The 17,168-nt window shown below is 37.1% G+C and overlaps 1 protein-coding gene across 1 annotated transcript in view; it reads left to right on the top strand.

Moving 5' to 3' along the window:
* Positions 1–6,130: 6,130 nt before the first annotated feature.
* BBS4 (Bardet-Biedl syndrome 4) overlaps positions 6,131–17,168 on the top strand; it is a 102,780-nt gene continuing 91,742 nt past the window's right edge. The window contains exons 1-2 of the mRNA XM_090397513.1: positions 6,131–6,543; positions 16,539–16,682. Coding sequence (XP_090253639.1) covers positions 6,369–6,543; positions 16,539–16,682 — 319 coding nt within the window. The 5' untranslated portion in view covers positions 6,131–6,368. The remainder of the gene's footprint in view (positions 6,544–16,538; positions 16,683–17,168) is intronic.

The following is a 17,168-nucleotide window of genomic DNA, read 5'->3' as shown; positions in this document are numbered from 1 at the left end:
AATAATAAGCTAACACCTTTTTATCCCCTTAAAGGAAGTAGGCGAGGCCCACTTCCTTTAAGGTTAAACCCTCTCTACCATTTGTAGACTGAGTGAGCAGTTCAATCTCCACCGTTAGCCAATCAGAGATAGCTGGTCCATGTCTATCACTATAGGCGCACCGATTAAGAGACGAGCAAACAAGTGCTGCCATCTCTAGGTACCTAACCTTAACAGGATATGTTATTGTCTGAAATAATGTGGGTTCTCTGATAGATTTTCTTGAGTTTACGGGATGAGAAAACCAGCTTGCCCATGCCAGAGATCGACTAACTCGGGAACCGGTCGAAGTGACTAGACTCGAACTAATAAGACTATCTTTGTGCTACTTCAGTGGAAGTAGCACAAGCGCTACTTCCACTGAAGTAGCGCTTGTGCTAACACTGTGAAGCAAGAGCTACACTGGTCTGTGTTTTTTTACTAAACCATTTACTCTTTTGTTGAATCTGATTTGTGAGTTTTTATTTTATTTTATTTTATTTTATTAGTAATTAAGAAAGTTAACTGATGTATCTTAAGATAAACTCAAAGATTATCAATAGTGATGATTTCTATTACTACAACAGAGCTTAATTATTTTCTAGCAATTAACAATATAGTTAATTATTTATGTAATCATAAATAATTAACTATATTGTCAGCAATTTGAGGAGGCTCAACTTACTAGGTGCGTCTCAATAGTGGCAGCTGAAGGGAATCCCTGACATAGAATATCACATATACAAGCAGATAAATTTTTTAAAAAAATTTTCTTTAGTACAAATTTATTACCAATAATATTTCGTTACGTAAATAAATAATTAATTAATTAGTACATAATTATAGTACTATTACCGTGAAAATTAGTACATGTTTAAAAAGAGACAAAGAAAGTATGGTGTAACATGATAGACACAGTTGGAATGGTGATGCTTATTGTATGATCTTTAAACAGTGGCGTCTTAACAAGTTTGTGCGCCCCTGGACTAAAAAAAAATTTGGCACCTTAATCACATTGGATTGAGCAATAATTAAATAATACATATAATTAATTATATGCATTATTTAATACATATATGGATCAATGGCGCTCCTGGGTTATATTGAGCCTGTTTAGCCCAATGGATAAGGAGGCACTGTCTTTAGGTATAAAATAATCAATACCTAGGTATAAAATAATATATGCTATATAACATGCTTTTTACATGATAGCGTGTGTTAATTATAGCATAAAATAAAATTCCGGAAAGAAAATTGTATAATTATTGAGTTGGTTAAATAATGAAAAAATATTAGTAGTGCAAAGCAAAAAGCTTCAGAAAAGCTAACTCTAGCTTCAGGGCTAGACTTAGCTTTTCTGAAGAGATTGGTAATAATATAACTTTGTGTGTGTGTGTGGGGGGGTGATGGATCTGTTTGTTATGATAGTTTCCACCGTTCATTTTTAATGTCTAGTAACCGTTTAAATATTTTAGATTGAGTAGTAGGTTGATGAGTGAAAGGTCATGGCATCAGCGTTTTGAGATGCGAAAGGTATTTTGTTTATCAATTATCTTGAAAAGGGTGAAACAATAACCGGGGAATATCATTTCGATCTTTTAACCAGACTATAGGAAACAATTCATGATAAAATACCCAGTTTGCATAAGAAAAAATCATCTTTCATCAGGCCAATGCAACTGCCCATAAAGGTGTTTTGGCAATGGAAAAATTAAGGGATCTGCACTATGAAACAATTGGAACATCCACCCTATTCCCCAGATTTGGCTCCCTCTGATTTCTGTCTCTTTCCAAAACTAAAACTCTTCCTCCTGGTCAGCTCTTCGATTGTAGCTGTAGAGGGGTATTTTTCAGATCTAACTGAGAACCACTCGGGGACGGGATAATGGCGCTGGAGCATCGCTGGAATAAATGTATTAGTCTTACGGAAGATTATGTTGAAAAATAAAACTAATTTGGAAATTATTATTATTATTATTATTATTATTATTATTATTATTATTATTATTATTATTATTATTATTATTATTATTATTATTATTCCTGACACCTCCAAGGAGTCCGAAGACTCATCGCGGGAGGACACCTACAACTGTCTCAACCACTACACCGAATCTCTACTACGAATCAACGCCATCTACCACCCACCTCCACCACAACTGGTATTCTATGTCTGTAAATTGCGTGTGTTCTGAAGGGCCGATTTGCCTGTATGCGGGATGAAAAACCGAGTTTCCCGGAGATAAAACCCTGCTAATCCCGTCTAAGATCAGCTAACTCACCTTATAAATTCGTTTTTTCATTGTTTGGCCAAAAACTTTTCAGACCAATTTGGAAATATATATATTAGTTACTCATGGTAAAAATGTATATATAATCATCATTGTCAATATTAAAATAATATGAATCGTTAATACATAGGCCGCCGTAGCGGAATTGGAAGAACAATGGAATATTGCGCCCTTCGATTGAAAAAGACCTGGGTTCGATTCTCGTCGTAACGAGGGGAATCCGTATATGGGCTTTTTCAGTTCAAGGTGAGTTAGCCGATCTCATACGGTGGTAGCAGGGTTTTTTCCCCGAAAACTCGGGGTTTTAATCCCGCGTACAGACAATTCGGCCTTCAGAACCCACGGAATTTACAGACAAAAAACACTATTGTTGGTGGTGATGATGGGCGATAGATAGCGTTGATGGTAGTGGTGTCATAGTGGAGAGGATGAGATGAATTTTGCGAAGTAGAGTAGTATGCCCTCCCACGATGAGTCATTGGGCTCCCTGGAGGTGTCACATAGTAATAATAATAATAGTAATCATAGTATACAGGATGATCAATATTTGGAGTACCATCCAGTGATCAAACTAGCGAAAATTTGCAGGAACACATTGTACATTATGCAGAAACGATCATCATGATCATCGTTTTCCTGATATGTACCACAAAGAGGTGTTCAAGATATCACTTATATGCTCGGATATTGCTCCATAGGGGTGATATGAGTAAAAAAATGTAGCTAACGAGTTCTAAAATTCACAGCCATGCGTCGTTCTAATACCAGATGAACTGGAATTTGGATGTCACGCAATTCAGCAGGTGCCATGATATTTGAAAAGTTGGAGACTAGAATTTTCCCTTCATTCTAGTTGTTAATGCCATCCACAGTAATGGCATTAACAACTAGAATCCACATTTTAGCTAACGAGTTTTATTCCCTTACAGGGAGTAGATTAGAGATTGTGAATTGCCTACTCAATCTCCACTGGTAGCCAATTAGAGATAACTGGTCCAAGATTATCACTAATTATAAGCAGCAACCAATGATGAGACTGGCAAACAAATGCTTCCATCTCCTAGTATTAAGTCCTATCAATATATGTTATTGTCTGAATTTGTGTGGATTACAGGGTCGATTTTCTTGAATTTACGGGATGAAACACTGAATTGCTGGGAGAAAAAATGTGCATTCCCCTTCTAGAGATCAACTAAGTCTGGAACCGGTGAAAGAAAGGTTTAGGAAAAGTTTCTCTTCTCAGAGACTGGACTGGATCATAAATTATATATAGTATATATATATATGATCCACACACAAAAGGCCACATGACCAGTAGCACATTACTGCCATGTGTGGGCAAGAGGAAAGAAGAAAGGAGGAATCTGTTCACATTTTGCTTAAACAGCTGAGGGGTGTAATGTTTCAGGAAGGAAGGGTGGGGAAGATTGTTCCAAGGAACAAAAGTGGATGGAATGAAAGAGGAGACAGTGAAGTTGGTTCAGTGAGTTTCAAGATGGACTGTAAAAGGGTGCTGGTTAACAGTAGCTCTCGTTTTAATAATTGTAGAGGAGAGTGGGAATAATAGTGGCCAGTGTTCAACAGAACACTGTCCATGAAAATATCTGTAGAAGAAGCACAAGGCAGAAACTGAACGTCTGTGAAAGAGGAACTGATGTGGGTATGTAAGAGAAGGGAATTTTTGGTTAGCTGGATTGCTCTCTTCTGGACAGAATCGAGCAACATTAGAGAGGATTTTGGTGTGCACCACTCCAAATATGGGAGCAATAATCCATGGATTGGCGGATATGAACTTTGTAAACGGCTAATCGTTGTGAAGGTGTGAAGTAGTGTCTTCTGTGAAAAGGTACACCAAATGTTTGGCAGCTATAGAAGCTATAGGTGAAATGTAGCTGTGCCAAGAAGAGGTTCAGGTACGTCCAAGAAGAGAAATCTCATTTTGCTCGGATATCACAGTATTACTGAAGGTGAGTGGGAGGCATGTGAGTTCTGCATGATCTTACTTGAGCAAGATCATGCAGAACTCTGTTTTGGTGGCATTGAAGTTTACAAGGTTGTTGTTGTTGTTTACCCAGTGGGATATACTAGGAGATCCGAGTACAGGCACTGGTCATGGTAGATCTGTAGTATTCTATCACTGCAAGAGTTATCGAATGAAAAGGAGGAATGGAGTGTACTGTCATCAGCAAAGTTATGAATCAGATTGGAAGTCTCAGAGAGCAAATCATTTATATGCAAAAGGATGAGAGTGGATGAAAGATCAGGATCCTGGGATACTTTTACAATGGTGGGGAAATCTTACGAGAATAAACCGTCCACCATGACAGTGAGCGATCAATGAGAAAGTCAGCGATGCAGTTGCAGAGTTAGGAAGACAGACCATAGGATAGCATTTTGTTAAGTAGGCCACTTTGCCAAACCTGATTGAATGTCTTTGAAATGTTGAAGGCAACCACTTGAGTTTCTTCAAATTTTTCCATGGCAAGAGTACAGATGTTAGTGATGTAAGCAAGAAGTTCAGCTGTAGATCGCGAATGGCGGAATCGATACTGTCACTGATTAGTTAGTGTGACTCTAGGTGGTTCAAGAGTTGGTTGTTGATTACTTTCTCCATAGCTTCAGAGAGAACAGAAGTGAGAGCAGAACTGAGAGGATAGAAGTGAGTTATTCACGTGCGACATGATTTGACGTCGAATAGTCACTTTAGTAACTCACTGCTTTTTGGGAGTGAAGTGATGGGGTCACAGACGTTCTTTCCATAGCTTTGCTGATGAATTAGTAGAACAATCACAAATATCCATATCCCTGGTTAGCTTCAAACTCGCAGTCTCTTGGCTGGAAAGCAAATATGCTAAACCCTTTGCCACACAGACAGATTTCGACATTTATTGTGGTCTCATCAGCGGGAGCCAGACCCAGAAGAGATACCAAGGTTGATGTAATGCAGAAGTCATATCAATCTTTGTATGTCTCCTGGATCTGGCTCTCACTGATGAGACTTCAATAAAGAGGTTGTGAGCCTTCTCATAATGCATAGCATTATATACTCTGAAAGGAAATGTGTTTGGCATTATCGGATATTAAGGCAAGTGACATGAAGTCATTAGCCTCTATATACAAGTAGCTCAATCTTGAAGATACTTCACGTGCAAATTTTGCTTACACTTGGATAAATTATTAAATAAAGAATATAGTTTCTTGCCATTGTTAATTCATATAAATCTCCAATCCTCCCATTTATGCAACAGAATTCTATGGAATATGTAAAAATGCCTTTTCAAAGTCCAGCAGTATCACCGTCTCGCCATTTTGTGTCTTAAACTGCATTATAGCTTTATTATAAAAAGTAAGCAAATTACTAAGACAAGACCTAACCTTCAAAAATCATGCAATCCCTTATAAAGCATCATATTCCTATCCATTCCATGCCCTGAAGTATATACACACAGCAACTTAAGAACTTGATTCTGTTTATCCGTTTACTCCCTATCTGATTTATTCTTCTTAACTCTTGGTATACAGTGTAATACTGCTTTCTTCAAGCAATCAATGACTGCCTCCCACCAACATTTCTCTCTCCCTTCCAAATTTTTATGCTATGGCGTAAGATTTTATTGTAATCCCATCGAAATTCTGTCCTCTCCGAACATTTCCTCTATTAACATTTGAGGAAGGACGATACATTAAAAAAAAAAAGAAAAAAAAAATCAGCTAACGGCTTTTATTTCATTGGATGGTATCATTTTAAATGAAAAGCCTCGATAAGTTTTTTTTTTATTATTTTTTATTTATTTTTTTTTAATTTCTGATTTGTCAGCGTAGATGTGACTACAGTCGATATTTAATGGTCTGAAATATTTCTTACTGGTATTGGTTAAGAAAATGAATTTTATTATTCAGTATCTGTGTGGACGTTCGAGTTTTACGTTAGAGAGGGCCAATACAAATTTAATTATAAATATCTAAACGCCAGCTTTCACTGTTATGTTTCTTAATCAATGGATGTAGGAGATCGATGAAATATAGATTCCCAGATTATGCTAACTACATTATTACAAAATGGAAGAAGAAGAAAGCGAAACCCCCGAAAATTCTGGTTTAAAAAGTTCTCCTTCTAATTCGCCTTCTCAGTCTCAAGAAAACGAAAAAGGGGATAATGAAGAAAAACCGGTTGCTTTGGCCGCTGCAGCAGTGGTCTTAAATCCATCAAATAAAAGGGCCCATTCTCGAAAGCGTAAGATCAACATTTTTACTACAGAAATTTTCTGTGAAACTTCAGTGATAGAGTAAAAATTAAATTGTACAGTTACTTGTGCATGCACTTGAAGCCAGATATGGAGGAGAGTCAGTTCTTTATGTTCCCTAGAAAATTGTCTGCAGTGCTTGCAAGAAATTCTGAGCTGATAAACTATTACATGGTTATCTGTCAAGTTCTTCTCACATTATTAGATGTTATTACATAATTATACAATACCTTACTTAATTATTTGTTATGTACGTAACCTGCAATTGTGGTGCAGAGTACAATTTTCCATAATCCCATTATTTAGTATAGATTGACAAGTACATATGAATATGTGCAGATATTCTTGCAAAAGTATGGGAGGAATATTGGATTTGTATTTAGCAGGGTATGAATGCATAGCAGGGTCTTGCTAATAATAATTATTATTATTATTATGTAACATCTCCAGGGAGGCCAAAGACTCATCTAGGGAAGGCGCCTACTCTACAACTCTGTGTCTCCACCAACCATAATGAACCACAACTATACCAATGGCATCTACCGCCCACCATCAGTAGTATTTTCACAGACAATCGCAAACATCTTGTCCCACGGCAGGTTATGAACACACAGCCTTTTAGCTGGAGAGTGATTATGCTAATCATTCGACCAACGAGTCTGGCTAAGTGAAAGAAACTACCCATGGCCCAGGCATGAGCAGCAACCTAATTAGAAATATCGCTTACTGATGTGGAACCCGAATATAGGCATTGCATCTCCTAAATGAATAATACCATGTATTAACAATAATATGAATAATATATAATAACAAGAATAATAATAACAATACCATGAATGTCATGCTGAATTAGCTTTGCATTAGGAACACCCACCTAATAACGTGTTGGTCCACCTTTTTGCAATCACGGCCTGCAGATGTCTAGGAACAGAGGCATCAAACATCCTCCATGCATAACTCAATCCATGTGTGCTGCAGCAACTCCATCAGTTCATGCTCATTCCATGGAGGAAGAGGATCAGCAGTTCTCATGCATGCCCCATTCTAGCATATCCCACACATGTTCAATTTAGATCATAGTTAGGGGAATTTGGGGTCCAAGGCAATGTGGCGAATTTGTTGTTGTTGTGTTACTCCAACTGCTCATTTAGCCGGTCTTGGGCGTGGACAGTAAGGTTTTTTTCCCCCCCATTTATCTGGGGATTTTCATCCTACAAGCAGGCAAACCGGCCCCGGGAACACACAGAGCTACAGCCATAAATACTTAACTCCCCATGAGGGGGCTCAACTCGCCCAAATAGGGACAGGGGAGAAAAGGGAGAAAACTCCATTTGAATGAATAAATAAACTTCAAATATAAACATAGTGCTTTTAATTTATTTCCCTATATGTCGTTTTGACATTTTGTAATATTTTTGGTGTGTGTTGAGAGGGGTGGCAAAATCAGGGACCGCTCCGGTGGCAAAAGCTCTAGCTACAACACTGTAACCAGTGTGTGTGTGTGTGTGTGTGTGTGTCGAGTTCTAGCCTTAGGGGAAGATTCATATGTACTGATTTGATTAATGGAAAAGCATTAAGCTTTCTTTAAGTTCTCTGCTAATATGAAGTTGTATAGCCCTATGGCAAGTGAAAAAAAAAAAAAAAAAAGAGCAAATAATCATGTTAAATATTGGTGTTAGCAGGATGACTGATTAAGAAGAAAGAGTTAATTTATTGAGTTATCTAATGGTCAGTGGAAAATGAAATGATGGAGGTGTAAGTTATATGTACTAATTAGTACAATGAGTGTAGGCCAAGCAATTATAATAAGGGATGTTGACTATGGATACATGACTTGGGGAAAGTTAAGGACATATGGCTAGATGGAAATGGAATTTATATCTATACCTAAGGTAGCAACTCTGCTTCTGTTCAAGGAAAGTACCATGCAGTTTTGCTCTGGGAAGTTGCTAAAATGTGGAATTCTCAGTCAAGTAAGGGTATGTGGAACTACAACACTAGTGATTATGACAAACTAAGGAAGCAGTCATAAGAAGTAAGAGAAGAATGTCAGTAGGGCATGGAAAATGTCAAGAATCCGACTCAAGAGAATAAACTAACTGGGCAGTGAATGGATGGGTAGCAATATGAATCAGGAGCTGCAGAAAATGAAAAATAAAGAAAAAACCTTATGGAGGAAATATAAAGAAAAATGCAATCAGCATGCTCATGAGCAGTACCAAGTCATGCAGGAAGAGTGGCCATTATGGTAAGGAGGATTAAATTATGAGAGAAAATTAGCTAAGCAGAAAAATATTTTTTTTGCTATGTAGTGAGTAAGAGAAGAATACTTGTTAATCATTTCCGGTGATGGGAAAGAAAGAAGCAGAAGAAATAATTTTTACTAATTGATCACTTAGCAAGGTTGCATCGTTTAGATGGTGATGTTGCAATTCTCATCAGTCTCTGACATGACAGAGACTGATGAGAATTGAGGTAGTTGAACTGGAGGTGCTCAGACTATTGAAAAATGTCAATGTGAATCAGCAGTAGGATTAGATGACATGTTGGTCCATGCATTATGAGAATGTACAAAATAACTAGTAGTGCCTCAACAAGTTGTTTAATGTAAGTGTCAGCTCTGTTTTGTCCTCTTTCCAAGGGAGTGGAAAGAGAGCAAGATAATTCTATTACATATAAGAGGCTCTTACAGACATAGCAAACTACAGACCAATGAATATCTCAGGAGTAGTGTTTAAGGTATTGGAAACGTTTTTTTAAAGGTAGAATTCAGGAATGGGTTGAATGCTCCTATCATATTTCTTTTATGATCCCAATATGAGAATGGATGGTTAGACATGGATTAATAGTTCATACAGGATAGGATGCTTTGCTACAGGCAATTTATTCTTGGTAATTTGTTTGTATGGCTTGGGTAATGATTATAGCCATGAAAAGTTGAGGGCATAGTATACTAATGCTGTAGGTGGGCTAAGAAGACAGGAGACATTTTTTCTAATTTTGTTAGGTTATGGTTTATAGAAAATGCTGATAATAGCAGGATGTCTCAATTTAAATCTATCTTACTATTGCTAATAAACAAATTGCCTTTTGTAATAAATTTAGTTTAATCCTTTATCCAAGTGTGAGCAAACAAAGTTTGTGCCTGAAAGTATCTTCTGGACTACGGTAAGTTTCGACCTTTATTGAGGAAAGAGGTGAAGAGACCTCAATAAAGGTCGGAACTAGTCTGGGTAATGTCCCTTCCCTTAATGCATAACATTATACATATCCACAAGGAGATGTGTTTTGCAATATGGGCAATACTGAGATAGGAGTGATGTTAGCTTGCTCCACCTTTGCAACAAGTTGCCTGGTGTTGTACCACCTTACCCCAGTCCTGAAGATACTTTCAGGTGCAAACTTTGTTTGCTCACACTTGGATAAAGGGTTAAACTAAATTTAATATTAGTGTCTGATTTCAGTTTCCAACTCCATTGCTGGATGGATTTGGGATTTCTAATTTACACTGGTTGGAAGTCAACAGACACCTGTACGTGTAAGGTGCATCGTATACTAATATCTGTGGAATTTATCGTGCAATGTAACGAGTCATGTGTTTGTAACCAGTATAAATTGGAGGAATTTTTTTGCAACGAGTTGCCCGGTGTTGTTACCACCTTACCCCAGTCCTGAAGATACTTTCAGGTACAAACTTTGTTTGCTCACACTTGGATAAAGGGTTAAACTAAATTTAATATTAGTGTCTGATTTCAGTTTCCAACTCCATTGCTGGATGGATTTGGGATTTCTAATTTACACTGGTTGGAAGTCAACAGACACCTGTACGTGTAAGGTGCATCGTATACTAATATCTGTGGAATTTATCGTGCGATGTAACGAGTCATGTGTTTGTAACCAGTATAAATTGGAGGAATATGATGCTCCCATGTCCGTGCAACTGTTCCCTGATGAAATGGCTTGAGAAAAGAACTGACTGAGTTTGAAAGAGGCATTGTGATAGGATGCCATGTTACAGTCCTATCTGTTCAAATATTTGACAAACTGGGCCTTCCCAGGTCAACAATCAGTGATACCATACTGAGATGGTAGCTCAGGGAGTCAACTACAAGTGCTATCCACAGTGGATGACCCACTGCATTCACTGAATGTGACCATAGGGATACAAAGGATAATATGTAAAAACCACCATTCGTTGGCTGACATTGAATGCAGAGTTCCAGGCATTGACTGGAACACAAAAAACATTCAGAACTGAGGATCACAACATGAGTGTCCATTGTAGGACTGCAACATGCAAGCCCCACATTACTTGAACCAATATGCATCGTCATCTTCAGTGGTGCAAAGAATGTGTACAGTGGGACATGGAAACTTGAAATGCTGTGTTAATGAGCAAGGAATCATGCTACACACTATACTGAGCAGATGGACAGGTGTGGCAGATGTCCAGTGAACGTCTCTTACCAGAGTGTGTAACCCCAACTATGAAATTTGGAGATGGTGGTGTGATAGTTTGGTCATATTTTTCCTGGTTTGGCCTCAGACCACTGTTTGTGGGTTGTTTATGAACGTTGAACTCAGAGATATCTGAACATTCTGGATAATGCGATGCTTTCTACTTTGTGCATTTCTTTAGAATTATTGTCTCTTTCAGCAAGATAAGGCACCATGTCATAAGGCTGCTGCTGCAACTGCATGGTTTTTGGATGTGAACATCATCGCGTTTGACTGACCTCCATAGAGTCCTGATCTCAACAATATTGAACATCTGTCAGATGAACTGGAGCATTGGGTGAGGTGAAGGGATGTCCACTCCACAACAGTCGAGGACCTCATTACATGCCTACAGGAAAAAGGGTCCAAAATTCCCATTGATCACTATTGTATTCTTGTGAAAAGTATGCCTATAATTCTATTAGGTATCGCAATGAAAGCAGGTCCTACATCTTATTAAGGTGAATGCCATGGCTGTTTGTTCCTCACACTATGATGTCTATTGACTTCTTTCCAAGCATTGTATTAGAAGAAGAGTGGACAATAAAGCTTGGTTTTTTTTGGATGCTGCATGTTTATTATGCAGGAACCTGTAATTACTATTACACCTTGATTGAGGAGTAGATAAAAGCAAACACAGGATCAGCTGAAGAGGATTTAATTTTCTATGAATTGCCATGATATTTGCTTTAGTTGAGTGAAGAGCACAACCAAAGGTCTAAAGTAACAAAGAATATTCCGTATTTGGTCTCAAGAGCAGGATTTCTGAATTATTGCTGTAGATGTTCTCATTTTATGTTGATTTGTTCATCATAACATTTTGAGAATGAGCAGGAATTTCTCAAGATTTCACAAATTGAGAAAAACATATGCAATGATATTATTATTAACATCTGACCTCCTTGGAGTCAGAGACTCATCATGGGAGGTACACATTATTGCACACAATGCTCATCCAACAGTTCAGTGTGTCTACATTCACAACACACTCAGGCAATGCATTTCACCTCACTAACCACTCTCCATGCAAAGAACCTGCTCACACCCTCCTTATACAATTACCAGCAATGGCCTCTTGTTCTACCCCTGCACTCCCATTCTATGAAAAATCTCTTCTATGTCAACCTGATAACAACCCCTTACTAGCTTATATGCCTCAATTGTACCCCCCTTTTCCTATTAACAAGGCTTTGCAGTTTACATTCTCTCAATATGTCCACATTCCAAGGACCACTGACCACCTTTATGAATATTCTCTGAACCCTTTTTAACATATCTTCATTTGCATGAAAACCTAGCGACCAAATCTGTACAATAATCTATATGAGGCCTGATCAAGGCCTATTGCTGAACTTTCATAAAATATTTCACAGAGTGTCACTGAAAGGTTATTCTGTAAATTGAATCACATGGAGATGGAGGAAAATTTGGTATCATGACAAGGGTGTGACTGATGGGCATCAGAAAGCATATTTGAGGAAGCAGAGTCTAAGAAATTGGGAGTGACTAGTGGTGTGTCTTGGGTTCTGTGTAAACTTCTAATTTCCACAGGCACTTGTCCTGTTCACTTTGTTAATGATAGTAGGATAGGTTTTGAAACTCTTGATTGTTTGCAGATGACAACTTTTGGTAAGTTTTTAAGGAACGTTTTGATATGTAGTCTCTGGAAAAGGATGTGAATAGACTGATGTTGTGGGTAAAAAATAATAGGTATCAGTTCAGTGTAGCCAAACATTAATTTGTGTACATTGGGTTGTGACTAAGAGATCTTGTCTGGAGTGTTACATTGATGGGAACTTACTGCAACAAACTGATGAATCTAGAGATCTAATGGTGGACAGAAGGTTGGAGGTCATATTACAAAGGTGTATTAAGTTATATAAGGATTCTTGCAGTGCTAAATTGAACTAACTTGTGAGCATATAAAGAAAGTTATGATGTCTAAAATCAGAAACAAACAAAGCATTTGGTAGTTGGTTGAACCTCTGCTACTTAATGGCTCATGCAAAAAGTTAAGTAAGTTTGAGCTTGGCTAGTAGTTGGACAGGATCAATCGTTCGATGCTGTTGGCACACTCTCCATTGATGAGTCTTTGGACTCCCTGGAGGTGTCATAATAATAATAATAATAATAAAATCATTGATTAGAAACTGATATGAGTTTTGCAGAAAATTAATGTGCACTAACCAATGGTTTCAATAGCAAAGTCCTAACTATATTGATCTATCATAGCCATTCCTAAGGGAATTGAAAGAGCACAAAATAGTATGTTGCATTAAGGAGGCTATAATGGAGAGATAATGAATTATAAACCAATCGGTATCTTGGGAGTGGTGGAAAAGTTGGCCAGACAAAATTCAGGAATGGACAGATAATGTTATTGTATAGGGGAGACAGTGTGGCTTTTTGTGAGATTGGTCATGAGTGCTTCAGTCACTTTTTATAATAGAAATGTGCTGCGGTGTGCTATGATTAGACCACATCTATTTAATTTGTAAATCAATGATGTAGGAAATGAATTAAAGAGGAGAGATATTGAATTGCTTGCTGATGATGCAAAATTGTATAGTGTAATATTTAATCAAGACAATGTAGAGAGTGTAGGATGAACGGATGTCAGTTTAATGTGAACTTCGATAACCTCTTCGATAACCTCTTTTTTACCCGCAGTTCCCATTTGAAGAAGAGAATACCAAATTGTGTTCTCTTCTTCACTCGCGGTATGCAGCTTGCTATTGCTGCTAATATTCCTTCACAAGTTCCCAAGCACTGATGATATCTCACCCTTCCAATTCCTCCTTCCATGGAACTGTCCTAAGTTAATATCTAAGCCTATTATAATCAACTGCCTTATAATTCTCCATATATTCCTTTCTGTTTGATACTCCTGCATGTCTGTTCATCTTCCAAATCAAAACCACATGATCATTCTCTCCAACTTGGGGCAGAGATGCCATTTCAGTTATAATCAGCTTTTCTGATGCTATGACCAAATCTACATCTCTTGAACCTCATGTTTCTTCTATTACATGAGGAACAAATGTTTTCTAAGACATTTGTTCCTCAAGAATTCCAGAGATTCAATTCCTTTATTACTACATGCAGTTTCCTCTTCTCAATAATCTCCCATAACAATCATTCTTCTTGTACTTGCCAAGCTCAGCTGCCTAAACATCTCTTTCTCTTCACTCTCTGGCTTGTAGCAGCACCCACTAAATATCCTGTCCTGCCCACCTCTACCTCACATCATATGCTTTCAAAACTATTCGTGCCACTGCCATCCAAATCGTCCACTCCGAGAGGATATAAGTCATCACTTATCATAAGCAGTACTCCACCACCGCGTTTTCTCTTCCTATTCTGCCAAAAAATGCTGTACCCTGCTACTTCTATTCCTGTTATTATATCACCTTCTGTCAACTACAGAGATCCCAATAATCTTTGGCCAGGCTGATGCTATCAGTACCACCAATTCATCTCCTTTATTCGGATAATCCTGGCATTAGTATAAAGAAACAAGGCATCGTGACTGTTTCTATGCCTATCATTATCGTTATCACCATACCTATACGTACTGGCCTGGTGGGCCGCGTGGTTAGTGTATCCACTCTCCAGCCAAAAGGCTGCAGGGTTCGAATCCCACCATGGGAATGGATGTTTGTGAATGTATGTGGAAATACTAGTGGTGGTGGTGGTGGCAGCAGCAGGCAGTAGATGGCGTTGGTGTAGTTGTGGTAAGTGGATTGAGTGGTGGAGACAGAGAGATGTGGAGTAGGTGTCCTCCTTCAATGAGTCTTGGACTCCCTGGAGGTGTCACATAATAATAATAATAATAATAATAATAATATCACTATCATTAATCTTCAATTTTTCCTATCAGCAAAGAATAAGTACCATTACCTATTTTATAAAAAAAAAAAAAAAATAATAATAATTAATTATCCTTTATGATAGATCAGCATAGCATACTAGCTGTTTTGTGTGTGTTACTTCATGATTGCATAAATTTAACTATCTCATTCTATGCTTATTAACTTTGTTTCCTTCATGTAATGTGACAGGAAATTTTGCTAAAAGGAAATACTTCATCTTATTATTAAGCTGGTAACTTAATGGGAGGTCATTCAATAAAAAGAAAGAATTTAAGAAAGAGAAAGCGTTTTAGTAAGAAAAGTTCAAAGGACAAGAAAAAAGGGATGATGAGCAAAAGTGTTTAGAGAGAGAGAAGGGAGTAAGATGGAAAACTCAAAATGAATTATTCCCTTTATACATATCTTCATGTGGAAATCATCAAAAATTAAATACAAATGAATATACAAGAACACCTTGGTTACGATTTTACTGTAACTTTTTTTCTTATGCTCTGTAATGTCCATTTTGCATATAACTGCATGTTGACTTTTTATATCCCCCCTCACATACCTCTGTCAGTGAACAAAGAAGTATACATCTGTGATGTATGCAAAAGATATTATTCACTCATCTCATCTCATTTCCCTTTTACCGTAATAAATTTAGTTTATCCTAAATTTATAAAGAATGACTTGGATAAAGGATAATATCCTTTATCCAAGTGTAAGCAAACAAAGTTTGCGCCTGAAAGTAACTAAATTTATTATACTCTAACCAAGTGAAAAATAAACTTTCAACATCCCTTTTACCCTCTTTATCCTTGGAGTGTCAAGAGTTTATTAATCATCTGACCTCAAACTGTTCACAGGATAAGGTGGTCAGCCCTATGTTCTGTAGTGTTGAGTTCTCAAGGCCAGGGTGGGATGAAAAACCCCAGGATAAACTGGGAAAAAACTCTACTGTCCATGCCCAGGACCGGCTAACTTGGCTATGGCCAAGGAAGATCCTTCAGCTCCTCACATCACAGACGGGAATCGATCCTAGGACACTCCTTCCCCAGGCATATAGTTGTGAAGCGCTCAGCCACTAGGCTAACCACACAGATCATATTATTCACTTTTACTATATTTTCCATCTCCTAAATGCCTCTTCCTGTTTCTCTTCCCCTTCTTACTCATCATCCCTTCTGCATTTATTTGCTCTTTTCCTTTTTACTCTTCTTGCTAACAATTTATCCCTCTTTATCTCTGAAATGACTCCCAAATCAACTTCCTTCTACTCTAATGATAAATGAGATCACAGTCACAGCTATGAGATTTTATGTAATTTGAACTTGAATTATATGATTCAAAATTATATGATACAAAATTGCTTTATTATCATAATAATAGTTAAATAGAGTGGCTTGACCCTGAAAAAATATACATGATGTTATACATGAGTTAAAATTAACATATCATGTTGTTTTGGCAAACCATTTCAAAAGAAAATTTGCTTTGTTACTGTAATAATTAAATTAATCAAAGTATTTTGGCCCCATATCAAAGTAATATATATTGGTTCTTATATGTATAAATATAAGAATTATAGTTAATATATCATATAAGCTATAACAATTTTTGTTCCAATTGTTTAGCTCCAGAATTGCCCACACTGGAACGAAGGAACTGGTTAATCCATCTCCATTATATCCAAAAAGAATATGATACATGTAAGGCTTTAATTAAAGAACAATTAGATGAAACACAGGGAATGTGTGAATATGCACTCTATATTCAAGGTATGTAGCTGCAAGTTATTTAAATAAACTGATAAATTTTTATTTCTGACTGTTTCAGTATTGTAAAAGCAACACAGGTGCTGCTGCTTTTACAACAGGGAGATAGCTGCAGATCCCCCATCCTCACAAAATTCAGATTTTGAAAATGTGTATACACCTAAACCTCTTTTTATGCGAATTTTTTTACGCGAATTCGGAGTTACACGAATTGGGATATCAAAAATATATATTTTTTTTTTACACGATTTTTATTCACTTTTACGCGACCAACCTAAAGTCTAAGTTAGGAAAAAATCTGTAATTCAAGAAAATTCTGAGAATTTTGGAGAATTGCATTCTCGTTTCAATTAAGAAAATTCTAGAAAATTCTGAGATTTCTTTTTTTTTTTTTTTGCATTCTCGTTTCAATTAAGAAAATTCTAGAAAATTCTGAGATTTCTTTTTTTTTTTTTTTTGCATTCTCGTTTCAATTAAGAAAATTCTAAA

Source organism: Typopeltis vanoorti, chromosome 9 (assembly GCF_054136105.1).
Source record: "Typopeltis vanoorti isolate ZY-2024b chromosome 9, IOZ_Tvanoo_1.0, whole genome shotgun sequence".
Lineage (NCBI taxonomy): Eukaryota > Metazoa > Arthropoda > Arachnida > Uropygi > Thelyphonidae > Typopeltis > Typopeltis vanoorti.
The sequence above is the reverse complement of the archived record's forward strand: the minus strand, read 5'-3'. Positions and strand labels throughout refer to the sequence as shown.